This window comes from Drosophila sechellia, chromosome X (assembly GCF_004382195.2).
Source record: "Drosophila sechellia strain sech25 chromosome X, ASM438219v1, whole genome shotgun sequence".
NCBI lineage: Eukaryota > Metazoa > Arthropoda > Insecta > Diptera > Drosophilidae > Drosophila > Drosophila sechellia.
The window spans coordinates 613,645-640,621 of NC_045954.1; the positions used below are offsets into that span (position 1 = coordinate 613,645).

At 46.0% G+C, this 26,977-nt stretch overlaps 3 protein-coding genes across 6 annotated transcripts; 2 read left to right on the top strand and 1 right to left on the bottom strand.

Moving 5' to 3' along the window:
- Positions 1–5: 5 nt before the first annotated feature.
- LOC6615886 (RING-box protein 1A) lies at positions 6–913 on the top strand. Its single transcript, XM_002040220.2, has 3 exons — positions 6–238; positions 323–350; positions 420–913. Exons 1-3 carry the CDS (start codon positions 161–163, stop codon positions 638–640), a joined length of 327 nt encoding a protein of 108 aa, XP_002040256.1. The 5' UTR covers positions 6–160; the 3' UTR covers positions 641–913.
- A 362-nt stretch (positions 914–1,275) lies between these two features.
- On the bottom strand, positions 1,276–8,752 carry LOC6615887 (histone-lysine N-methyltransferase Suv4-20). Of its 2 annotated transcripts, XM_032726526.1 has the most exons (4): positions 8,100–8,752; positions 6,102–6,819; positions 4,355–5,981; positions 1,276–2,334 (listed from the first exon to the last, which is right to left on the bottom strand). In XM_032726526.1, exons 2-4 carry the CDS (start codon positions 6,804–6,806, stop codon positions 2,138–2,140), a joined length of 2,529 nt encoding a protein of 842 aa, XP_032582417.1. In that variant the 5' UTR covers positions 6,807–6,819; positions 8,100–8,752; the 3' UTR covers positions 1,276–2,137. The 2 variants fall into 2 exon arrangements, with proteins under 2 accessions (XP_032582417.1, XP_002040257.1); XM_002040221.2 differs by lacking the exon at positions 1,276–2,334 and having other exon boundaries at positions 2,462–5,981; positions 8,100–8,750.
- A 148-nt stretch (positions 8,753–8,900) lies between these two features.
- Positions 8,901–10,626, top strand: LOC6615888 (S-phase kinase-associated protein 1). 3 transcript variants are annotated; one of them, XM_032726527.1, is made up of 2 exons: positions 8,901–9,133; positions 9,819–10,626. In XM_032726527.1, the coding sequence occupies exon 2, from the start codon at positions 9,843–9,845 to the stop codon at positions 10,329–10,331; it is 489 nt and encodes a 162-aa protein (XP_032582418.1). In that variant the 5' UTR covers positions 8,901–9,133; positions 9,819–9,842; the 3' UTR covers positions 10,332–10,626. The 3 variants fall into 3 exon arrangements, with proteins under 3 accessions (XP_032582418.1, XP_002040258.1, XP_032582419.1); XM_002040222.2 differs by lacking the exon at positions 8,901–9,133 and adding an exon at positions 9,140–9,223; XM_032726528.1 differs by lacking the exon at positions 8,901–9,133 and adding an exon at positions 9,269–9,343.
- Positions 10,627–26,977: the final 16,351 nt, after the last annotated feature.

Below are 26,977 nucleotides of genomic sequence, written 5' to 3' on the forward strand. Positions count from 1 at the left end.
GCCATTTCTACGAGAAAAAGCGGCGGTCACACTGCTTGAGCATCAATTGCGAAAACGAAACGAATCGGAACAGAAAAGCCGAAACTGCGTTAGTTGTGAAGATTGCAATATTGCATTTGCGTTGCGAGCGGTTTGTCAGGACAAATAGTATATTTCCACCATGGAAGTCGACGAGGATGGATACGAGGTTCCCTCCAGCAGCAGCAAGGGCGATAAGAAGCGCTTTGAGGTGAAGAAGGTGAGTGGTCAGCAAAAAAGCGTGTCATTGGCATTAAATGTACTGATGGTAACAATCTCCTCCTTTCCGCTTCGTCGAAAATAGTGGAACGCCGTGGCATTGTGGGCCTGGGGTAAGTAGTAATGCTGATTTTAGTGCTCCGACTCGGGGAATTAAACGCATTCCATTTTCTTTCGTACAGACATCGTAGTGGACAACTGCGCCATCTGCCGCAACCACATCATGGACTTGTGCATCGAGTGCCAGGCGAACCAGGCGTCCGCTACTAGCGAGGAGTGCACCGTGGCCTGGGGCGTCTGCAACCACGCCTTCCATTTCCACTGCATCTCTCGCTGGCTAAAGACGCGCCAGGTGTGCCCACTGGACAACCGCGAGTGGGATTTCCAGAAGTACGGCCACTAAAATCTACAAAACACCCTAGACACCAGATGGAGGGAGCAGCACTTCAGATCAACTACTCCCGAGTAGCCTTACCATCCCGCAAGCTAGATGATGGCGGCCTGCTTCATCTGGACATTAATTAATTTAAATACCTTTTTAGATCTTAAGCTAGTGGGGCGAGTCTCGTGAACTGCTGGCCTTCACAAGCACAGTTACCGATTCCCGAGACTCCCCAGAAAGCGCACGTTTTTGTAACGCGTTAAATAAAAGCTGTAGATGATGGAGAAGACCAGACGGATGTTTCTACCTTTCCCGCTTGGATTCGGTATTCACTGCGACGATGGCATCTCACCGCGAAATCAACTAGCTAGCCGTGCCTAAATTTTCAGAGTATATAACTCATGTCTGGCAAAAAATATGCTTAGTCATTGGGTTCCATAAATGTAGCTCTGTTCAGTTATCCTTGGATGGCAATTGAGGAGTATACATAAATCTGGCTAGAAGCAGGATAAAGTTGAAAATAGGCTAGTTTTGCTTAACTGTATGCGTCGTGACCAGCTCCATTCCCAGATCAGGCTGTTTAGATATATGAAAGTAGTTTCGTACAAACAAATCAAAATCAGTCGATGCAAAGAAAGAGCTGCGTTTGTAAAAACTAAATGTTCTTTTTAGTTTATTATGAATGTTTTGCGGCCGCGGCAGCTTAGAAAATAATACACATTAGTTACAGATATGAATAAAGTATATGGTATATATCAAATATGATTAATGTTTAATTGCATACGCTACAAACTAAACTTATAGGTAAACAAAAAATAATTATGTCGTTAAAAAATCATCGAATTTACTTCGTGTGTGTGTGGTTGTGATGGTATAGGTGTAGTTTTAGTCTGTCGCCTTTTAAAAACTAAACTTCACAGAGAACAAAATGAACAATAAGCTGGCAATGAAACGAAGGGCAGGGAGTGCGAGTTGTTTTGGATTCACGTGAATTAAACCAGATTGCATGGTCCGTCGAACCCCTTGAACCACCACTTGTATCGAGTTGTATTAAGCGTTTTATTTGAATCTTCTGTTCAATCGTTTTCGCTTGCTTTATAATTAAATTTCCCGCTTTTTGGTTTATATACATTGTTATTGTTATATGTATGTGAAAGTGTAAGCTCCTCCTCCTTTCGGCCTCTTCAACCAGCTCGCTTTGTAGTAATTAACATTAAGTTTGTCTTGTATATCTTGTATATACACCATGCATATATGTTATTGTTTATATATTGCTGTTCTGGTTGCCGCTGCTGCGCTATTGTTTTCTTGTTTGGCTATTGTGGGGTGGGAGTCCCAAGTATCCTCGACTATGTGGTTGTTTCATTATCTTGCAACAGAGGGGCATGCTTGGTGTAAAGTTGGGTTGGGTTTGGGATGCAAGGCGTCTAAATCCTCTGCTAATTGCGTCCTAAATCCTCCCATTCTGACTCACAGGTTCTCCTGGGCTGCTCGTCCGCTGTTTAGGTCGGTTAGTTCTCAACTGTACATGATTTCAATGCGATTTAACTCTATTCTTAGCCGTTTAACTATCAAATTGCTGGTGGTGGTGGTGCTGCTGTTGCTGCTGCCGATGTTGCCGCTGCTCCTGTTGCTCCCGCTGATGCTTCTATCGTGTTTGCAACACGCTGCTCTTTGCTGCGACCTTTTCCTACTTCTACGATTCTGACTGCCACCTGCAAAATAAAAGCACACCACACACACACGCGCCACATGCAACGCGGACACAAAGTAAAAGGGTAGGGAGAAACGGGGAGTAATCACAAAGAGAAAGAGAGAAATGGAAAAGAAAGCAAAAACAAAACAAGTTACAATCTGGTATATATCCGGATTCGCATTAACAAATTGGTCAGCCTGTTGCTTTGCTTCCCGAATATGAAAACCCATGGCGGGTATATCAGGGATCATATACTTGGACTAAGATCTAAGCCTACGGTTTCTATAAGGTGCTAGGAATCAGCAGCAGCAAAGGCAACGACGCCAGCAGCGCAGCCATTCTCAGTCTCCATCCCTTGTTATTCCTGCTTCTCTGCACCTGGTGCTCCACCATGTCCTCGCCGTGTACTTTCCCCCTACGCGCTCCTCCTCTTCCCATGGCAATGGCAACTGTGCTTAGTAAATTTGCTTGGAGATCAGTCGTTGGTTATTTCTGGCCGTGATGATTGTTTGTATGATGGTGAGATGTGACTGCGCCCGTTGAAGTGGAGGTGGGCACCACTCCTGCTCCTCCGCCGCTGCTGGTTTTCTGCTGGCAAATCTGCGGCTGATTCTGCAGGCAGGCGAAACTGGTGGGGGCCAGCAGAGCACAGGTGCCGAATGTGTGTTTGGGCATGCTCAGGAAGCCAGCTCCAGATCCTCCTCCTCCTGACGAACCACTGCTGCTGCTCACGATGGCCTGACCCTGTCCCGGACTTGGGGTTCCAGCAAATTTGCCCAGCTGGTAGTAGTGCATCGCATAGGAGTCCTCGCCAGCAGCTCGATGCTTGCCATTGGGAAAGTAGCTGTTGCTGTTGGTGGTCGATGTGCAGGCTGATTGAAAGGAGCTGCTGGTCGTCGATGAGGGTGATTGGGCAGCAATGGGTGGTCCCACTGTGGAAGAATCCACTGGCTCTGCAGAGGTGGAGGTAGCTCCTCCCACTCCACCGGATGAGTTGGTACTGCTTGAGGATGTATTAACCGTCAAACTGGTGCTGCTGGCGTAGGAGGCATTGAAGGACTCGTCGCCACCGCCTCCACTGCTGTTTAGGTCATCCAAGCCGCTGCCCGATCCCTCTGCTGCTGCTGGTGGAATGTCTATGGTGTGGGATTCGTTACCAAAGATCAAGCGGAGTCGCTTCTTCTGCGGTGTTCCATATACACTGCTTGGCGGCGGCGATCTGCGTTGGCTGCTCCTGCTCCGGCTGCGCTGTTTCTTTCTCTGCTTCTTGGTGACCAGCTGCAGCTCCTCCTTCGGCGGCGGCTCCTCTTCTACGGCAGCTGGCTCTTCATCCTCTTCTTCCTCGTCCTCATCGTCATCGTTGCCGTGCTCTGAAATACCCTCCATGCGCAGTATCTCGTATTCAATACCATTTGAGTTTAGCGCACCTCTAGCTGACCCCTCTCCTGCTGTCCCTTCCCGATGGGAGCCAGCTGCACCTCGACCAGCTGCTCCGTTGCTCAGACTCGTTCCGAGCTCAATTACTTCGTCTAGGATTGGTGAGCGTTTCATGCGCAACGTTAGCTTCAGCCTGCGCTCTGGAGTCTTCAGTAGGGGCTGAACATTGCTAATGGTTGTAGAGGAGCATGAGGTGGCAGGTTCTCCGGCCTGGGCCCTCTTGCGGTGGCCACCAGTAGAACCGGTAGGGAATCCGCCCAACGCTTCGCAGTGGATACTTTGCGCTGCCGCCAGAGCAGCGGCCCTTCTGCTACGTTTCTGCTTGACCGGCGAATAACTAACTGATTCGTCCTTTAGCTGCTCCTTGATTCCTTGGGTGGAGGGAGGATCGGGATCGAAGCTGGCCAAAAGGTTCTTCTTGTAGGCGGGAGTCGGGCTGCAGCTGCGACGCGTTGCCTGCTGCTGCTGATTTTCTGATGATGTGGATGAGGGTATGGACGAGGCCTCACTTGGTGTTGGCTTCCTCGATTTAACACTAAGTCTACCGCTAAGATTTGAATTATGATTAATTCTACTGCTATTATTACTATTATGATTATTACAATTTGTAATCGTTGTTGCTTTGTTGCTGCTGCTGCTGCTATTTGTTGTGGTTGCAATGTTATTGTTATGGGCAGTGGCTAATCTTGCTACCAATCCTACTCTTCCCGCACTATTTCGCGTCACACGCTTCTGCTGCTCCTGTTGCTTCTCCTCCGGCTTCTCTGGTTGTGGTTCCTCCGCCAGGCTGAACATTTTTTGCGGCAGTTGGTGATCCTGCTGCTTCTGCTCTTTCTTTTGCTGCTCGCTGCTGGTGTCGCTGCTCTCACCGTCCGTCAGCTTTTCCTTCTGGCGTTCGCTACGTCTAAGCTGGCGCTGCTGGCTCTGGTGCAGCGCGGCAATGGCCATCTGGGCGGGCTTGCAACGCGGCATAAGAACCACCGGTGCCTTGGTGGGCAGCGGAATGCTCGCCGCGACCACGGGCGCGATCACCTCGTCCGCGGAGGCGGTGGAAATGCTGCTGCTGGTGCTGTTAACTCGCATAGACTTGCGCAGACTGGTGGAACGACCACCATTAACCTCGGAGCCCGCTCCGGCGGCCACGCTGCTCACTGTTGTTGCTCCAGCATTTCCTGCAGCTCCTGTTCCACCAACTCCTGGTTTCTGCATGGCTGCCATTTGCTGTACAGCCGCTGTGGCCTCGGCTCCAGTACTTGCATGCTGGCCATGATTGTGGTGATGGTGAAGATGATGATGGTGGTGATGGAAATGATGCTGATGATGGTGCTGCTGCTGATAAGCTGCGTTGGCCATGATCATCTCGGCATCGTACTTAGTCATTCCCTTTTGTCGGAGCTCCTTCATGGTCAGCGGTGAAACAACAACATTCGGAAGTTTCTTTTCCAGCAAAGAGACGGCGGCTGTGGCCTCTTTGCCGACAGTTGATTGTTGCGAAGGTATGGACAGCATCGCGCCACCAGTGCCTCCTCCTGCTCCGGCTGCTCCGCCAGAAGCCACCAATCCATTTGTGCTGCTAGTCTCGCTGGGGCCAGTGGAATCATTTGTATTACTGTTGCTGTTTGAGGTGCTGTTTGTGGAGTTGGCTCGGCTCTTGATGCGGTTAATCCGATTGTCAGTCTCCCTCAGACGATAGCCACCATTATTACCAGGTCCACTGCTAGCCAAGCCGAGTCCCATACTGAGTCCCAGCATCAGGCCATCATCCTTCCCAGCGAAGGCTCCAGTCCCACGGCGTTCGCACGTTTCGCACTCACAATAGCGATTGGAATCCCCAAAGAAGTCCTCGCCGTAGAAGCAGGTTATCTCCTCCCCAACCTCAATGTCGCGCAGGACCTTTACACACGCTGTGTCCCTGCCGGTGGCCAAAAACTTGCAGTTGGCGCGACAATCGTGGTTGATATAGGCAGCCGGTCCCAGCCACAATTGGGCGCAATTCTTGCGACAACTATACATTACTGAGAAGTCATTTTTGCCAGAGTGCAGCAGAGCAGCCTCCTCCGCCTCCGTCAGCTCGGCGATGCAGCCCACCAGGCATTCGATCTTGTCGTTCTTCGACCACCGCTTCGTCGAGCTAATCTTGGCGCCACGTTGCTCTTCCAGTGTGTATCTGTAGCAGGCCTCGATTGCAAAGCCGCTGTCCTTGTCAAAGACGCGCAAGTATCGGACGATCTGGAAGACATTGGGCAGATGGGTATCTCGATTAATATGAATTGTACCATGCACCACAGAGTCGAGTAGCCATGCTTTAAAAAAAAATATAAATTGTTAAAACGGGAAGTTTCGACTTACATGATCGTGGAGCCGCTTGGTGGCAATCTTGTTCTTGTTCTTGAGATGACGCGGTATCCACGGCCCTTCGTAGATGCGTTGGATGGCTATATCGTAATTCTGCGTGTGGATAAAATCGTCCACGATCGCCTTTAGTTGCTGCGTGTCCACCTTAAGGGGCCGAAAGCGGATGTTCATCTTGTGGGTCTGGAAACCAAGATGGGGATCGAGAATCAGCGATGTGGCCAGGTCATCGTTCTCGGACAGTTCCCGCGGCGACATCCCAGTGGATTGCGATAGGCGACTGACGGCGCTGCCGTTGCAACCATTGAGTCCACTAACCACCGATCCAGATCCGGATCCTGATCCAGCAGATCCTCCGCCACCGCCGTTCGAAGACTGATGGGACTGGTGATGGTGGCTAGGGTGCTGGTTTGTCTGTTGGTAATGGGTGGCAAGTGGCTGGCTGTGGGCCACCTGATGATGTTGCTGGTTCGTCTGGTGGTGCGCAGATGGAGGTGCGGATGGCGGAGGGCCATGGCTCTTCTGGGACATGGACGACAACAGAGCCGCAGCCGTCGATGTTGACGTGGAATTGGTGGCTAGTGAAGACGTTACGCTGGTGGTACTGCTGGCCGAAGCGGTGCGGCCACCGTTTGAGCTGCTGCTGTTTGTAAATCTGCTGCCAGTTTCACCGCGCCGCGTGTGATTAGAGCCGACGACCATTCTGCAGGACAATCTGCAAGGATAAGGGACGAACAACATTACAAGTATATACAAAACAATATGCACAATTTTTCACTCGAATACTCAGCTAATACGATCTTAGATATACCAATTCCAACAAACCCAATCAACCCGGCAATTGTCAGCTGTTTTGGAATTTGAATCACTGACAGACATAAGCTCTTTTATTACATCTGGCAACGCCGCTGTGTCTGCTAACACGACAAAGAGCGAGATGGACATATGTTTCCAGGACTAGACTAGGACAAAGGCAAAGGTCTTCCACCCATACATACACTCTCTTTCACAGGATTGGATGACTTGCAATAATCCTCAATCCGCAAAACATCTGTTCTGGCATTTGGCAATATATTCGCTTAATTTGCTCCGTTGAAAATGGCCCTAATTTAGTTTTAATTCGTACGGCTTCGCGTTTGAAAGAGATAGAGAGAGGGGGCTTGTAACTGATGTCGTCGACAGCAATCCCTCTCGCTCGCACTTATTCCGAGCCCTTTTAGCCACACACGTTTAACAAAAATCAATTAACTTGAAAGCACATGTAAAAAAGTATTGATCCACTAAAAACAAAAGGCACTTCGATAATCCTGGAATGCACCCACTGCCGAAAATATTTAACATTGATGGGTACGCGTATATGTATATGCTGGTGAACAAAACGCGAGCATAACAAAAATGTCTTATCGATTTGCATGCGCAGCAGACAGTAATTGAAAATCTTGTATTTCCTTGAGTCTGTGCAACAACTGAAATACCTTTCTGGACATAAGCTAACATAAACACAAGAGAGTGGTGCTGGGAAACATGGCTGGAATTGAATATTTGTTGTTGGTCGATTTGTTCTGAATGGAAACGAATGTCGCTTGCAAATTGCTCTCTCAGCTGTTTACAAACGCATACACACGCATAGCCACATAACGCAGGTGAGAGCGAGAGGGAGGCATATGCGCAGTGAGAATGGATGAAGGGTTGCCAAGTGCGCAAAGGCTTGCAAATTAAGTACACTTGTGTGCGGTTTAACCGAAAAACGGGTGTTTACAATAAATTTCAATGGGGGGAAGTAGTTTTGTAATTTGAGTTCGCCAATTTTTTGTTGTTAACAGCATTTCAAAGCGGTTGCCAACCCTAGACGCTGGCTGGTTGCATGGTAACGAAAAATGGCGGCGCCTATTACACACACTCACACACACATGCACGCACAGTCTGCTGTGTTTATGCACTTCATGCTGTTCCGATTCTTTTTATGCACTTTTTCGATTTGTTGTCTGCATTTACCTTAAATGAATTATTCACTAAGGCGCTATTGTGCCTCTCGCTCGAACTCGCAAAACGATGCTTTGTCTGCCTCTTCACTGTGCGTGTGTCCGTCTTTTTCCACGGCTTTTCGTCGAGACTCACAAATACAAACGGCGACACACTGGATGGGAGCTGGACTCCGTTTTGGATGGCTTGGCTTTGGCTGCGTACCCAAAATAAATCGCGCTTGCAGTGCCAAATCATTTTAGTTCTTGACGCCTTTGTTCCCCAAAAACTTCCAACCGCCGTCCATGTCTCGTGCTCTCTCTTTCGCTCGCCCGCTCGCGCGACGCTCCAAAAGTCGAGAGTATGGGAAGAGAATGTATCCCTCGCTCTTTCACGCCTAGAAGCTGCTGTAGCACACACAAGCACACGCACACCCAGCCGTATGCATATACATATATTCCCTCTACGAGCGAGACGTGTGTACGTGCGTATGTATGTATGCTTTTTTCACTTCTTTCTCCTCGGCGTATTTTGCACCAAGTGTCGCTGTTGTTATTTGCTACCGCCGATCCTCTTGACGAATAAGTCGGGACTTGTATTGGCTCTAATTCGGACTTAGTTTACAAAATGCGGCTGCTTTTTTTCCGCGATACTCGGATTAGTGATGTAAAAAGACGTTGATACTTCGACCACTGAAGTCAGTGCGATATATATCGATAATTGAATACCATCGATTGCTACGATTAAAAGTGCCACTGCAATTAGCGGATACACTTACCATTCTCCATTCGTCACTTGAAAGGATCGGTGTAGTTCCTCTGCAGAGAAATTAATTTCCGTTTACTGTGCAATAAAGTGAAAGTGTTCGGATTTATCAATGCGTACGCGTATTCCGCTTTCGACTTCGCCACCAACCATTGCTGCAAGTTACCATTACCAGGTGGACCTAGTTCCCGCCAGTTTGCGTTCATTGTGGCTAGTTGTTGTTCGTGCCATCGATAAAGACGTTTAGTGGTGTTTTTAGAGTTTCGCCATCTGGTCACTTAAGCAGTTTCGTTTTTTTTTACGTGAGTATTGTCAATTTGGTGTGTTGGTTTATATCCCAGTTGGAGACTGCGTGGAAATAGTTTAACTACGTTTAAAGGCATCATCGTAAGGTTAGTTAGAAAATAAATAAAAAAAAAAATCTACAAATAGCAGGCAAGAACGCTTTCGCAACCACAAGAAAAACGAAAATACGCACGCATTCATCTGTGGGAGAATCGGCTGGTGTGGGGGTGAGTGGATGTGTGTGTGTGAGCATTTCTGGAAAGTGCCGTTCTCTATATTTCGAGTCTACATTATCCCTGCACATTACATTATCCTTTCTTAACATATCATCGTTGAATCACCACGAAAGAAACCTCGAAAGTGCTCGATCGTCTGTTATCTTCGTACGAAAATAACGGTGATTTGAACACAGGCATAACCTGCAAGTTAATGCAATAAAAATTTTAATCATCTATCACCTAATTTTAGTCAGTTTCAATTTTGAAGAGAGCGACTGCAAACTGCAGGGATATGAACATACAAAATTCACAAATGATTGCTTGCATACTAGTTGCTTATATTATCAATAATTGACGACTTGGTGCATGTTTGCTTCGCATTAAAATGATTTTTTGGATCCACACACTGTAAAAAAACCCACTGATTGCACTGCAACACATTTCTCCACCAGAACCTAATATTTTGTACTGAACCTAACTGCAGGAAAGTTAACCAAACAAGCCCAAAATGCCCAGCATCAAGTTGCAATCTTCGGATGAGGAGATCTTTGACACGGATATCCAGATCGCCAAGTGCTCCGGCACCATCAAGACCATGCTGGAGGACTGCGGAATGGAGGACGATGAGAATGCCATTGTTCCGTTGCCCAATGTGAATTCGACGATCCTTCGCAAGGTGCTTACCTGGGCGCACTACCACAAGGACGACCCCCAGCCAACGGAGGATGATGAGAGCAAGGAGAAGCGGACAGACGACATTATCTCATGGGATGCAGATTTCCTAAAAGTCGACCAGGGCACATTGTTTGAGCTCATTTTGGCAGCGAACTATCTGGACATCAAGGGCCTCCTGGAGCTCACCTGCAAGACTGTTGCAAACATGATTAAGGGAAAGACTCCCGAGGAAATACGCAAGACCTTCAACATTAAAAAGGACTTCTCGCCCGCCGAGGAGGAGCAGGTGCGCAAGGAGAACGAGTGGTGCGAGGAGAAGTAAGGCGCGGCATTTCGCGGGACCAACATAAAGTTGAAAACAGCTAGGGGATGCGGGAACGAGTTGGATTTGCAGCATTGCAACTTTACTTAGTTGCTACTTTTATTATTTTATTTTATTTTTTTAACCCCAGCAGGGACTCATTTTGAATTGTGTATAAATGATCTGCTGCTGATGTGATTCGCGGGGTTAATCTTTTGTCGTAAATATATCTCATATACATACATATGCGAGATTGTAACACTCTCTTTAACCTACACTTGATTTCACTTTAATAAATATAACTACCCAACACAAACAGCCTATTTTGCGGGCTTTCGCGGAGGGGTTGGGTCCAAGGACTTCTCAGATTGAGAAGCGCTCTTTATTTTGTATCTTGTGTTAAGAAACGTTTGCAAGCGTTTGAAATTGACGCATGCCATTTATAAACCAGTCGGTACACTTGTGCGCGTTCCAAAGAAGGTACCTTAGATTATCTTATCTATAGAAACTACATTTTTAAGATCACGCTTTCGGCGGCGAATAGCAAGTAATACTTGGTACAATTGAAATGCGCGCCAACGCATTTTCTCATATGCGGTGCGCTTCGCAGCACTTAAAAAGCTTTTCATTTTGCTTTTTAAAAGCTACGACGGGTGTGAAAATCAGATTTGTGACGCTATATCTTTTGTTTATATCGTCTGGGGTACAGCATGGTTTTAGGATTTTGGAAGAAAGCTGTTACTTTTGTAAGAATCGAAGAACGAGGGAATATTTATTATTATAATATTAACTTTGTCTTTGTTTGCTTTTGAAATTATGAAGACTTTGAAAGAGAATACTCTTATTTTCAGATTACTCATTAAGAAAATTCCAACATAGTATACATGAGTTAAAAATGAAACAAAATAATTTGATTTGAAATATAATTTTTTGGGTGTCCGCTGATATATAAACAGGATAATTTTTTTAGTTTTTACACTTTACACACGAAGTTTTCCTTGTTGTCTCGTTTGCCAATGCTGAACAAAGTAGCCAAAGGACCTTCACTTGGAGCTTTCAGAGCGGAAAATATATTTGGGGACAATTGCTTTGAGTGTGCACTTGGCTTGGCTAGATGCCCGTGCCAAACTTTCTTTGGAATTGATCGCTGGCCCTAGCCAGAAATGGAAAAAAACGAAGAATAGCGCCTCACAGTTGGTGTAGAGCGTTGTCCAGATCTCAAACTTATGTCCTCAAATTGTTCGGAAACAGCAATTTTTGATTGTGCTGGGCAAGAGCTTAAGTATTAAGGGTCCTCTTACAGTTTCTGAGTGCGAAAGGTAACTGATATTAATTAATTTGCATACAAAGGATGCTATTTCATCTGTTTATTGCAAACAAGCGCCAATTGAAGTTTAATCGAAGCAGCAGGGCAGCGCCAATTGCCTCGTGAGTTATGGTGGCTCAGCGCGCCAAGGGGCGTGGCTATTGTGTTCGACTTGGAGCCAGGGGGCTCGCCATTTCAATTACCACGGGGAGAAAGGGGCTGTGCTCTTGAGTCAAAGACTGAGGTGAAAGGCAGCCAAGGCAAAGAAAAGAACGCACGGCGGAGCCAAAAAATTGTAAAGCGGCCCGAGCAGAGGAGCGGAAAAGAAGAAAGGACTTTCCACACCCCCAGCCAACTTGGCAGTGCCAAGGAGTAATTAGTGTGCATTTCCTTGGACACAGCGCCCCCTCCCACCATCCCCTTGCTGCGTGTGTTTGTGCAACATTTGCTTTTCCACTTCGTTTGCGACAATCAAATGTAACAAAGGAGCGAAAAAAGGTTGCACAAAAAAGTGGGAAAACAAAGCTGAGATGGGGAAGTGCAAGGAAGAGGATACAGCGGAAGATCGGAGGCAGAAATACACTGGGAAAAAAGGGTATGCTGCTTTGGCATTTCTCAATTGAACAGGGGCACAGGGAATGCAACTGGCTTCACACCTCAAGTCCTCCAAGCAAAATGATACTTATAGCATCTAGCCAATCATCATGTGTAGCCTCTGAAAGTATGCTATAAATGATTAGGTAATTGAAAATGTATTTGCCTTCAGTGCACCTGCCGGCACATCTGCCATGTGCCATCGCCACTCCACACTCACCTGGCTGCGCCCTCTTATCGTCTAAGTCGTCGTCCTCCGCCGGAACGTGACATTGAATACGTCTGCATCCTGGTGGATTCTTCCGCTCCTTCAGCAGCTGCTGGCCCCGCTCCCAGTCCGCTCGCCCGATTCCTTCCACTTCTCAGCTCCTGGCCAGGCCAGGCCAATGCTAATCTCTCTGTAATTAAGACTGTCACTCATTCAGGCAGTTGCTTTCCGCTCAGTTTGCCCATCTTGGGAAGTTTCCAGGTCCTGCTCTTTTTCGTCCTTGCTTCAGTGGCGTGGGCGAATAAATGGGAGGCACATTTGAATTGCCTTTAATTGCATGTTGTTTTTCCCACTCCCAGTTTGATTGTCGTGCATCCAACGCATCCCTTACATCCCTAATGGAATAGTCTCCTCGCCTCGAGACAATTTTTTAGGGGCATAATGTAGGCGGGGTGATAAAAGGCTTGGATTTCATGCTCAGGATCAACTCGTCAGGGGATCACAGGGGGTGAAATTGGCTGGTCTAGATGCGATTTCTATTTACTTCCACTTGACTTACGAGTTGCTAAGCTTTTCGCAGGGATGCAACAGTTAGTCGATGGGGCTAACAAAGGGCCAAGCCGGGTAATTAAGATTGCATAGAGAGCTCGCTTCTTCTAAATATAACAATGGCATGGGGAAAAGCCTACACCATAGTCATTAAAGTGAAGGAAAGTCGTACAGCACCGCTTCAATTTTATTTGTACAGAATTTCGTTAATTTATATCGATACTAATAAGAAATCTTTATCTTTATAGTGACACAAATTGGTCCACTAAGAGAGACGCCCGTTTAGCAGGCCACCTAGTGTCGCTTCCTGATTTGTGATGACTCAAGCAAACTTTGGATCTGCCGGAGACTTCGACTTGGACTCCACTACTCGACTCTATTAATACCAGAGTGCTGGATTACCCCTCCCGGCAAAAAACCCGAGATTTATGGCTTCCACTGGGAATGCGTGGGATGCTATAGTAGGACTTGGACTGCGGCCCACACATCGGCGGATGCTGTGTCCACACATTTGGATATGTGGGTGAGCCAGTACATATGTAAGTGTATAAATACATGGGCGTGCAAGTGTGTAAGTGTGCCAGTGTAAGCATCATCTCTTCCGAAAATTCCCTCGCATCGCCAGTGGATATGTAAATAATGCAACTTTCGGTCGGCCCATCTATCAAAGTCTTGAGGGCTAGGGTTTTCAATAGGGTGATGGGGATGGGCTCTCGGTGGAGATTCTGCTGAAACGTTTTGTTTATTATTGGGACAACTTTGTTGGCCAACTGTTTCCCTTGGCCTTTAATTCATGTGCGTAGTTACGATGATTCGATCCCAACCGACTTGTTGGGCTTGGAAAATTCGGATAATTCATGGAGGAATCATTAGTTGCTCACGACTGGCACTGGATCGTATTTATTGTAGGCTAGAGCACAGCCATCGCTGGGTATCACGTCCCACTGAAGTAGTTCCTACTCCCACCTCCAAACTCTTTAGTTTGTAATTCTATTTATATGCACTCGCTCCAGAGTATCCCTATGTACTCGGATCTTGGGTAAGCATGTACTTCTTATGGTGCATATGGGGCTGCACACTTTTATTGCTATTGTTGCCGCTTCTGCAGTTTTGGAATCTTCATTGGCACTTGAACATGAAATGGAAATGTTCATGGCGTATCATGATTCTGTATCCATTCTCGCCCCATGCTCCTCCGAAATCTTCGCCATGCCATTCGAAAATTTTATTTACTCCGGCGGCCAATGACTTGCGAAAGAATTTCCTAGTGTTGTTTCGGACACCATCTGCTGCCAGTTCTTGTAGGTCAGATAAACAGTGCGTTTTCAGAACATAGTGCATTTTGAGATGGAGATAGTGAAATACTAAAGCTAATACGAGATCGATAGTTCGTCGTTCCCCGATACTTATACATTATCTTGCAGAGCAATTGCAAGCTTTGGTCCACTGCCGTGTGGCCCAGCAGATGGTGACTCCATGTGGAACACTCACACTCACAAACAGAGCGCGCTGCACACGGTTTGTGGCGTCATAAACTACTCTGTTTCATTGCAGCGCTTTTCGGCGAAAAGATTTCACCAAGCCATAATGCATAGGGGAAATTTACGGAAGAAAATGTACAATGAGCTGTCAGGCTATGAAGTATCCAAGTCCACAGGCCCATTCAAATTTTCTATTCTATTTAGAAGACTCTCCGCGGCTAATTTTGTGCTTCTATCTGCATACTGTCTCCATGTTTGCTTGGGTGTGATATATAATATCCGTTTCACTGAATATTGTGCTGCAATTAGCAGCAGAGTTCAGCTGACAGCTGTTGCACGGAATTCTCAATCGAGTAATAGCAGAATAGCAGAATCGGTCACTGACTATTTATGCAGGCAATGTGTGTGGAGCAAGATGAAACGGAACCGGCAAAGCGTCCATGCAAATTCCTGAAATCATACACTCAAAAACACACTTGCACCGGAAAGGGTGTAAAACGGGCAAGGGAATAGCAGTTGTGCACGAAATTTACATAAGAGTACAGAGTAAGAAAAAATGACTATCAAGTTTCCAACGGTGAACACTAGCTTCGATAGTGCGTCATGTTGGGCATGCCGTAGGCAGGAAATACTCATCACGAGGTTTCAAGTTGAACAAGTTAAAAATGTAGTTTCGGAACTTCCTCACTATGTGCCATCATTTGTGGGATCACACATCGCATCTCTGGACTCCACGGCACGAAGTGCTGCCCTGCCCTGCCAAGATTGGCAGCAGCTGTTCGGACCTGCTCGAGCAATTACATCTCCAGTGTCTCCCACCTCCAGTGGGCTCCTATCACTTAAGCAATTGCAGCTAAGGATTGGATTGACTGGCCAAGAGAGCTTCGGTTCGTTGTGCAATGTATGTATATAAGGGCGGCCAAGGAGTCGGGTGGCTCTGCAAACGTTTGCCTTAGATGAATACTATGCCATCTGCTGCCTGAACGACGCAGGAAGGGAAGGTTCCAAAGGCAGCAACAGGAGCGGGTGCAGGGGCAGGAGCTTCGAAAGATGCGGGCAGCCAGAAGGTCGCATAAGCTTGTGGCATAAAATATGAAATAAAAAGCAGGAGGAAAGGGCGGTAAATGCCGCGGGGGTCCGAGGGTGCAGGATGATGGACAAGCCGGAAACCCGGCAGGAAACTTCGTGACCGTTTGAGTTCCTGCCGGGCTTGCACAGACAAAAGTGAAAAGTGATAAGCGGCTTAGGACTCGGCTAATGAGTCGTTACCCTATCCACTCGTTCTATTTAGACCAACAATCCATTGCTGGGACTGCGTGCATATTGTATCTGCCAGTTCCGTTCCCCACCCTGCAAATAGACGTGAGTTATGCGAACTTTTTGACAGCAACTCGGATATTTTGAGCCTTCACCCAACCCCTTGCCCATGGAGAAACCCAACCGCAACTCTCACCACAAAGTATTCAAAATTAGCACGCAGCCCTGGCAAACCACACACAAAGTTACTTGGCCGGGTGCAAAAACCATAAAAGTGAAATTGATGTCGGAACAGCCAGCTGAAAAGAGACGAGAAAGCAGGAGCAGGAGCAGGAGCAGGAGCAATTTCGACGGGGTGGCCGGATTATGACACGTTGCTGGTGCATAAATTAATGACAGACTCTTCGGTTGGCACTGGGCTGTCACCTCACGGCAACCTCAAGTCATCTGGCGAGTGTCGAGATTTTCTGCGGTTTCGGATAGATGATGGGAGGTAGGTGGTATTAAGGGATGAGGAGCCATTCTCATCCGATCCCCGGCAGCGTAGTTGCTCATTATTCATTATCTAAGAAGAGCTATTGCCGATTCTCGTGCGATTCTGACTCAAGGCTCCTCATCCGGCTGGCTTATAAAGCTCGACTCAAGCACCTGCGTAAGCAAACGTAATCAGTACATCGAAAAAATGAAGTTTCGAGCCTAACCATCTATATCAATAACACATACGGCAGCTATAGGTCAGAGTCATCCACATACAGCCGTGAGCTGAGATGTTCCGATGGCAACCTGGGTGCTGCGTTGCTCCTGGGATTGAATTTGTGTAGATATCAATTTATAACACAATTCATCAGATATCAAGAGCCTTGAATGGAGTGCAATTTCTGCTAAATTGAAATAAGTTTGAGACATTCCCATCGATGCAATTACCCAAACTGAGTGGAAATGGTCAACGGTCGATGGAGTACACAGATAAAAATAAAAAGTGTGGATGTGTTCAAATCAAATAATATCAAATAGATAGTTGAATAGATAGTTCATTTGTCTTGTCCGTTCGAAATAGGTTCGCAAGCGCTGCTCTTTTACTTATTATTTTTGACCTGTTTTTCTCTGTGTACTATTGGCAGTGGCACAGAGGCGGAACGCTGGGGACTGCCTGCCAGGGTTATGCAATCCAAAGTCATTCGTTTGCCTGGGACTAAAAAAAGAGCTGCATGGCTCCCGGCTCCTGGCTCCTTGCTCCTTTTCCCCCATAAACCCAGCAGCCACCTTAGCTCACTCACCTGCCATTTGCCGTGTGTTCGCTTGTTTGCTAAATGAACAATTTATTTTATTTTTTCGCTCGGCATTTCGATGTTTGCCGCTCGACACTCCTGCAAGGATATCCTGCTGCTCCATAAAGGACAACACCAAGGAAAGCTCCTTTCACCTCGCTATTTCCCCAGTTTTCTCTCTTTGCTCTCAAGTAGAAGTGGCAGTGAATTGCGATAGTTTAGCATTTGTTTGCCTTGCTTTTGTTGCAAATGAGTGCGCTAGATTTCACTCGCATTTTATTTGCAAACAATTTTCAATGTTTTTCCACTGCGTCCCCCGCTTTTCCATTTTCCTCTTGAGATATGACACAGCGCCAGCTTTCCATTTTCCGAAAAGCAGCGAAAGTTGTCAACTCTGGCCATCGGACCGGAAATGTCCTGAACCCAATTAAAAAATCTGTGAATGTAGTCAGCAGGGATCTGCATCTGCGAAGGCTTTGCTCTTCGTGCGGCGTTGCTAGGGTAATAATTTCGTCGAAATGAACCATTTAGATGAGGAATAAAATTAAAAATCCTTTGTTAACCCGTTTGCAGTAAGCTTTATCAAGCTGCAGTATCATGAGCCAAACTGAAATACGCAGGTGTTGATTTCATATTAACAAACAGGCAAATAATATGTTCAACAACTTTCTGTTGGCGTACATATGCATTCAAGATCCAGAGGCAAGAATTAAATTTAATTGAGCTGGATTTCCGATCTACTTTAAAGGCATTTAATCAATTCCATTTAATGCCAAGCACGGCTTCTCCTGGGCGTGGCACAATGGAAAATCTCCTCCAATTTGGCCCGCATACAAAGCCAATTACAACGGCCTCCTCCTGGGCCGGCCGCCCACTTTTGGCGCTTGGCGTGGCAGCGGCCACAATTAGAGCAAGTGCATCGGTAGTCACTGGGACCGAGACCACTTCTCCACCACCAGCTGACTGGAGCTCGAGTTCCGAACAGTTCGTCAACGAGTTTGCGTGTCGTCACGCCTCGTCTGCATTTTGATGACTGGCCGTAAAACAAAAGGCTGGCAATGGAGTGGGATCGGGGTCGAAGGACCGCATATCCTGGTTGAATAGGAAATGTACGAAATTCGGCCAAACATGGATGAACGGAGATTTGAGCCTAAAGTCCGCCTAATTAGGCGGACTACTGCTACTTATAATAAGAAAATATTAAGTAAACAGAATTTCCAGCATCTTCGGCAATCAATGGAAAATTATTACAAGACCAATGAAATTATGAAAAAATTTCGAAAATTGGTTTAAAAGTGTGGTTAATCCAATGCTTCCAGTTTATTTCAGACCAAATTTCGGACGAAGTTAAATTATGTTGGTGTTTCCTTTTTAGGGAGAAAGTCGAACAGTTCTTCGTGCAGACAGCTTTTGTGCTGTTGTTGTATTAAGTTGTTGTGGTCTTCTTTAAAAGTGCTCCATGAGGATAACTTCATCCGCATCAGACCACTCGATCCTCCTCCTATTCGGGCGAGCAATGCCAGAAAAAGTGGCCTTGAGGGAGCTAATGCTGGCGTTCGAGACTCGGAGAGCCTTCGATTTGAATATAAAAAGGTTGAGCGATTCTATGGCTCTCTTGGCCTCGGTTAAACTATTAAACTGGATATATCCGTAGGTATCGATCACCAGCGAGCCAACGATTCGGCCATAGGGCACGCAGAGCAAAGACAGCTCCTGGCGGGTGCAAGGCGGTAGGTTTCTCAAAAGGATCTTACTTACTTTTCAACGAATCAAGTATACCCTTTTGCTCTACGAGTTACGGGTATAATCACTCATACGAACTGAGGGCCTGTTTGAAAGGCAAAGGGTTGCCAGTGGAAGGAGGAGCAAGTGGCACGTAGCCCTGCTCGCTCGCTCAGTTTGCCATTTCAAATAGTTGTAATTGAGGGGGTCCTGTGCGCCATGTGGCAAATCCCAAAATATATTCTATGTCAATCTCTGGCTGGCTTACACCCGGCCCCCAGTCGCCCACTTTTCCGGGGGAGCGACTTAGCCTTGGCTCAGCTTTCCACTTAACCTTTTTCGCTTGGCTAAGGCCATGGCTCGGGCTTGGCTTTGGTTTTTGGCTTGTCTCGGCCTTGTCCTCTTGTCATCCCCGCGCTGTAGTCGTTTCCTTCTACTTGTTGCCCCCTGTCCCACCACCCGACTTCGCAGATTATCGCCCCAACATGAGGCGTCACTGAAAGAAAAACTACTTCAGGACAAATACTCCTTTAATTGGTTTTTTGTTTGGTTTACATTTTCGAACTTAAATCTTGTTCCTAAGGGCTTGCGATAGCTAATCGTTGTTGGATGCAATAGGGAATTGTGACCCTAGGGTCGAAATTATTACGGATTTACTTTGAGAATGGCAACTCATCCAACAATACAATTGATAACGATGAATGTTACTTTGAAGGCAAAGTAAAGTAGTGGTTTAAAAATGGCAATTCCTTGGAGTGCATTTTAGTGCTCACATTTCAGAGCTTCTAGATGTTCTCGAATTTTCACTTGGCAATTCAATCGCATGAAAAAGTAGACTGCCTGGGTATCTGTTTTCCGTTCTACATTCCCTACGCCTCTGTATTACCCCGGTAGCCCCTCATCCCCATATCGGAATACGCTTTTTTGGCGCGCTTTTTTCTTGGTGTGATATTAATTCTATGGGAAATCCATTCCCAGCACAAACGTGCCCATTGAATCGCTTTCTAGTAGCCGTCAAACGCTTGGCGCCAGACTTTTTGCAACCACCGTGGCTCTTCGTCCTGCTCTCCTTCTTATCCTCGATTGCTTCAAAGCAGCTTCCTCCTTGCGATTTCATTGTTTTTCGCCTGTTTGTATGGCACTTGCTCCAATGGCTGCACTTACATTCAATTGGACGCGCCACTCGTTGGGCGCCATTAACAACGAAACAGTTGGGCATTTAGCAACACCGGGCAAACGGTGGGTGGCGAATCAGGTGCAAGTGTTGAATAGTGGCTTAATAACTGGGGCGAGTATCGAAAGCGGATTGAATTATTTTCGTGGCAGTCCAATTGCGTTGGTCACAGAATTTAATTCGCTCAGGAAAGTACACATTACAAAGTAAAGGACAACACGTTCCCCTCTTTCACAATCTTTGCTTGACATTTGGAAGTCACTCTCAATTCAGTTTTTTTAGGTTGACCCTCGTTTGGCAGAAGATAGATATTCGTCAAACATTCCGGTTACGCAAAAAATGAGCAAAGGAAGCGAGGAACAATCGAGGATGCTAGGCTGCACACACATACGTTCTTTGTATATCCCATATTCCTGTTTCTATCTATGCAGCTAAAAATCCGTCTGTCTATCCATCTTGCCGTCACACCTCCACTGTAAAACGGCATCTGCGTGCCACAGTTTCTCCACCCGACCATACCGACTAACACCCTTAACCCCCTGCGACTTAAATCACTACGGCCCCCTCTTCACACCATGCCTGTTAAACCGTTGAGTGACTTTCAACGATTTTTGGATGCATCGCAGTGACGGATGCTGCCGTCTGCTCGCCCAAGATAAACCAGGAAGCCATCTGCGTCTGCCCAACCTCCGCTTCATGGCCCCTTTTCCGAGGAATCCCCTTTGATGCCCCTCGATGTGCTGCAGGCGGCGTGTGTGGGATTCCCCATTGTGCAGGAGTTGGGTTCCCACCTGCACCACCTTGGATATCTCGAACAACTTTGCTTGATGAGACTGTTGCTGCTGCACTGCAGCAAACTACGGTGGTAAAAATTGGGACTTGAAGTATAACAAATATGAAATCAATTATCATACGAACTGCAAGCTAAACGTGATCGATCGATCACTGCTTATTCGCTATTAACTCTTCCCATGATTCAAAAAAATATCTGTGTAAATATAACCTTTTGGAATTTTTTCGTATTTGTTGTACAAGCAGATATTCCATATATGAACGTATGAGGATCACCATGTGTCAATGGTGTCTTGCAGTGTTTTAAACTTTCTGAAACTCATGTTGTAGGCCAGTGTTTTCAGATTGCTTATGCGGGCTCAGGCCTGGTATAAGGATTGGAATTGGGTGGCGAAGGGGATGATCGTTCTGGTACTGCAACCCCCCCTACCCCCTCTTTATGCAGGAGTCGGGCAAAAGTTAAGCAAATCGCATATTTTATTCATGTGTTCATTAGGCAGCTACAATGTGCGACCGAAAATGTTTAAAGAAAGCGGCGAGGGGACAGCTGAAGGGGAGTCGTGAGTCCTTGTCCTGGCGAGAAGAAGGAGTTGAGTTGAATATGTGATGGTGCGTGGTGTGTGGTGTGTAGTGTGTGGGCTGGGTCGCACGGCAATTCATGGAGCTGCAAAATGGGTCGCCAAGCGAGAACTTCAAAGGGGAAACCAAAAAGCATGCAGGGACATGCGAGTATTCAGACACCTTCTGCCAATAGAATTCAAAGGGGTTGGCTGGCGCGCTGAGTGCATCACTGTTCACTGTTATATAAGCCAAAAAATGGGGACACCCTGATAAAGTCACTCCGTGTGTGTGTCCGTCCTTAAAGCCTGGTTGGCTGTGATGACATAAATTTTTACTTAAATTATATGACGCGACATGACTCCGACCAACACACAGATATATTGCTGGAATGGGGAAAAAAATAGTGGAATATGCCCGCCGCATAAATAAAACTCTTCGTTTGGATGCAGGGCAACTGCAGCTAACTTTACGTATGTCACAGGGCCATCCTTTCAACCTCTGCCCCGGTTATCCTTGTTAGCTTCTTTCACGTTTTCTGACGTGGTCAAATGCATTTCCATTTCCACGCTGCCAAGCCAAAACTGCAAACAAATTTTTCGGTTGGCGCGCGGTTTCAACCAAAGTAGGCGAACCGCCGGGCAACATGGACCGAGGACAGGGCTCCAGTTTGGAAACATGGAATTTTGTTAGTGGCACCCGGACAAATGGATGGAAACGGTCTTCAGGCGAATTCCTCAGCCGAGGAAACAAAACAAATTGCCTGGAATCTAAACATGAAGAACTTTTCACTAAATACAAAACCGATTCACAAAAAAACTAAAATCCCTGAAGCACTAGAGTAACAAACGGTGGTAGAAAGCCACAAAACCAAAATACTGTTCTTAAGTAAAAGCAAACACTAGCCCTCCAATGAATTCAGAAGATATCGATATGCCTTATCGATATTGCCACGCAATCGCTCGTTTTTCGTTGCGTTCGATTAAATTCGGGTTGATTTCAATTGTATTTCGATAGATTTAAAAATGCCTTCGGACTTTGTTTCGGATTTTAGGTAACTTTCAATGGGGCTTAAGTCGGTTAATTCGGTTCTCTGCGTTTTTATGCATATTTGTGTATGCAATATGTGCAGTGCAGAGCGACTTCACTGAAATATAACTCATACGACAGGTGGGCCCGTAATTTAATTTTATGAACATTTTCTTGTCATTTTTCGGACTCATTTTTTTGGCCGCTATAAATAAATATTTTTTTATATTTAATAAATCGACACCAAGTGTTGTTGCTGCTGTTGCTGTTTGCATAAATTAAATGTAGCATTTATGCACATCAGTGCGCATTAAAAATTGTACAAATTGATTAAGAACGATTCGCATTAAATATTTTCAAATTGGATGAGTGCGCTGTGTTCGACGCTTGTTGTTGTAATGTTGTTATGCTGTTTGTTGCTGCTTCGCGGCTGATAAATGATGTGAAAATCAATTAAAATAAATTAAGAAACTGCACTGCGATGGGCTGCTCAATTCAGGAGAGAAATGTCAAATTGCACATCGGGTGCGCAGCAAACTTGGGAGGCAAAACGTATCCCTATTCCTGCGATATATATATCGGTTTTTTTTTAATTTAAATAGTTAAAACAAAAAGAATTGTTAAAACTAAAAACTTTGAACTAGATGTTTAAAGATTATTTTCTAGACGCAAGCCACTGCGCTTTTTGGGCGCATATAGTAAAATCCTGTTTCTAGAGCTTAGTCCCAAGCACCCACTCATCATCTTTACCATATTTAATTCAACACACGATTTCCATTTTAATTGTTTGCCGTATTAACTAACGTGATGTTTTCCCCCGATTTCCTTTGTCTATGTAAGCGCATTAACAAAAATGTGCAACAAAATGTGAATGGCTGACAAAGATGCTTTCCCATGGCGATTATTTATGCATATTGTTCAGATTTGCATATGGCGAATGTTCAACAACGGATTTCCGACGGTATGTGGGCGGGGTCAGAAGAGGGCACACAGTGTGACATTTTGTGCTGTGTTGCATGTTTTTAGGCGCTCGACGTTCGACGTCCATATTCATTAATAATAAACCAAATTACCTATATTCCGTGCTCTCTGTCTCCCTCTTCAGTGCCCCCCCATATTGTGGCTATATCGCTTGCGGCCCCTTATCCTGTGATTTCAGCCCCCTAGTTTTGCGCCCAGTTTTTCCTCTCTTTTTCACCGCTTATCCGCTTGCTTGCCCAGTGCAATTTAATTATGCAGAACTCGACACAGGGGGCGGCGGGGGGCTTTTGAAAATCGGGGTTATATCGCCTTTCAGTATGGACAGGAACAGCGGCTATATCCTTCGGTATCCCCCTCGCCACATTCGCCATATGCGAGTGTGGCGTACATAATATGCATGCACACGCAGCACATTTGGGAGCAGTTCGAGTTGTTCCTGTTCGTCCTGTACTTGTTGCAAATAGTTTTTTTACTATATATATTTTTTTTTTGTTTTTTTGCGGATGGCGGACGTGGATTGCCTGACCCGGATGTAAGCGAAACACAGTGGATAAGAGGTCAGTATTGTCAACAAAAATACATAAGGGTATACATACATATAATCACAGGGACTTTCGATAACAAAGTCAATTCAATTAAAGTCCAAATTACGATGGCTTTGTTTTAAGGAACGTTGTTTTAGTGCACACATCGACCCATCCAGCCAAAGCGGCCTAATCTGCCAATATCCGACCGACATACACACACTATGATATGGGGACACTGTGCTTTTAGCACTTTTTCCACCTGTTGTACTGGACTCGCTGGCAGTGTCGCCTGATGGTTGCTGTTGTATTCGTTATGCATATTCCGCTCATGTTCGACAAGTAAAGGGACATTCGTGTCGGTTTTTGCGCCTATATGGGCCAAGATGCCCAGCACACTGGGCGCCATTAGCGACCATCGGGATTTGCATGTTTGAGTGTGTCGCTTTTACTTTCACACTCACATTAACGGGCGGGGAGGGGTAAGTGAACGGGTGGGTGACCGAGGAAAACCAGAAAGCATTTAACGCGCGTTTCGCGTGAATGCCCTCCTCCACCGCCGTCAAAAGTGACCGCATCAGGGCCAATAATTCCAGGTAAACAGTTCTGTCCCACTTGCACATGCCCCAGTGCAGTGAACAGGCGATTTTGGGCCAAATGGCCAAACGAAAGACCCAAGCAGCGCAACGGAGCAACGCCAGAGTCCCAGCGGATATGGGCTAATGATTAACCCCTTGAAGGCCGCTGGACAGATGCAAACCATTAGGGGGGTTGCTATGTAAAGGCACTCAATCATTATTTGTATTTATCTCTGGGTTTAATGAAATCAGAGCTGGGTCCAATTATATTGCTAAGTTTACTGAATCCGGTGAGAATGTAATACGACTGACTAATAAGTTACAGAGCAAGTACATTTTTCGTAAGCCCTTTGGTTCGTTCCTCTTGTTTAACTGCTTCCAACGCTTCCTCCCACTGACGCATAAATCTGCGGCTGCGTGCGACTTTTGCCACCCACTAAAGTCCCAAAAGCCGTCTTAAGCATTTATCATTTACCATTTACTGTATAGCATTCCTTTACCATTCGCATCCCCTTTCTTACGCTGCCGGAAGGCTTGATAAAAATCTTTGTTTTGCCTAAATTATGTTGCTTAGGCGACGACGGCGACGTTCGATGTACTTGACTGCATGGGAACCAAACCAAACTGCAAATGGCAAATCGTCGGTAGACGCACAAGGGGCAAAGTGCAGCAGTTGACAAGCAAATGAAGTGCAGCAATTTGCATAACTCAACATGCGGAAAACGACGGGAGTGTAGAGGAAGACCGATGCCGATGAGAAGTAGGGCCCATCATGAGATCCAATTCCTATTCTTAGAAAAGCTCCCAGTGCGAATAGTACTTTAAACAACTCCCCGAAGTTTTTCGAGTCAGCAGATCACGGCGCATGCGGGAACAGTTCACTGGTTTACTAGTACCTTAATGACCATTTCCACCATCCAATTGTGCAGCTAAGGAAAAATCCATAATTTGAATATGCGCCAAACGGAGTGTGGGGAAGAAGCGGCGGAATTACTGCTCTTCTGCTTCATGTTGCTCGGCGAATTTTGTTGAAACGTGTGCGTATAAATATTTAAATGCCAAAAAGTCACGGCTTAAATAATTGTTTAACTTGTGTGTGCCGAAGGGGTGGCACACACATGTATAGGCGTGCGGGACGGGCTTGCTATTGCTATTTTAAGAACTTTTTCAGCTAACTGCAGCTGTTACTGCCTGTACGCTCCCTCTGGAGCCCCTGCATGGCCCTCATTTCGCCAGCTACTTGCGTCAACACAAGGATTCATTCTTACGAGCACAAATTACTCAGCCGCCCACACTCATGCACAATTAAGTAATGCGTGTGTGAGGGTGGTGGTTTGCATGTGTGCTGCTGTTAATTTTCATATTAAATCCGTTAAAATGTGCAAATACCCAACAGGCACTCACCGAGCACGGACACGAAGCACGTTGTCTGCCTAGCGATGGCAGCGTGTCACGAACTGGAGATGAGAAGGTATGAGGGTATGAGGCAGCAAGGTATTATTTAGTTGGCGCCCAACGTGGGGCAATTTCATTGGGATCTTATTTGATGTTGCGTTCAGATACATTGTCTTCTTTGTTTTGGATTGTATCGAACTGAAACTCATAACTGCATCTCAACCTACGCTTTCACTTTCAGACTCTGATCTTAGTGCTGCGCAAAACACGCAACCACCTCTGGATAAAACCGCACTAAGCAAAATCCATTCAAGATGAGTTGAGGAAAAGTCAAGTCAAGAACGACGACGCGCGAGGCATCCCATGGGTGGAAATATCAATAAACGAGCATCGTGTAAGTAAAGTTATTAAAGGTACTTATACAACCGACCTACCAGCAGCAACAGCAACAGCCCCAGGGCAACCCATATACACATAGTTACTTACCCGTGTAACTACTTATGAATATTTACATTATGAATACATTATGAATATTACTATCACCCACTTTCCACGGGATTTTTGACTGTTCAAATGGGCAAGATGTAATACAATTTTGTGTGCGCGGTGTTGGCAGGGGTTGGTGGAAGCCAGCATTATACCTCAAGTTAAATGAGCACCGAGACGAAATCAGTTAATATTATTTATAAAATTGATGAATATAATTCATTATAAAAAAAAATTAGCATTTCAGGCTAATTATGGCTCAATACATTCGTTGGATTTGAGCCTTTAATTTGCGTCACTTAAAGAGAAACTAGTAGTTGTCTCACAACGTTGAGACAATCCCATCACCGCACATTGTTGCATATACCTTGTATATCCTCAGATGCATCTTTGGCCATAACAACATCCATATGATTGTCAATCCTCAATTAGGTTGTGTCAGGTGAACTTGTGCAGTGTTGCAATCCGTTCCGACAAGCATGTGCAGCTACTCAGTCCTGGACAGCAAAAGCTAAAATCGCCAAACGCAACTGTACCGTACTTGTGTTGGACAACATTGTGCCAGGCCAACAAAATAGTTAATAACTGGCGTCTGGCAGGTTTACCTGCACCTAACATGGCATCATTTACCACCCCAACACCTCCATACAACCCCTTTTAACCCTCTCTTTTCGAAGGAAGATGGCCATAAAAAGGCGGGCCAAGGAAGCATTTTCACATGCCCACAAATTAGTGGCACATTTGGGAGTAAGTTCTTCGTGTTTT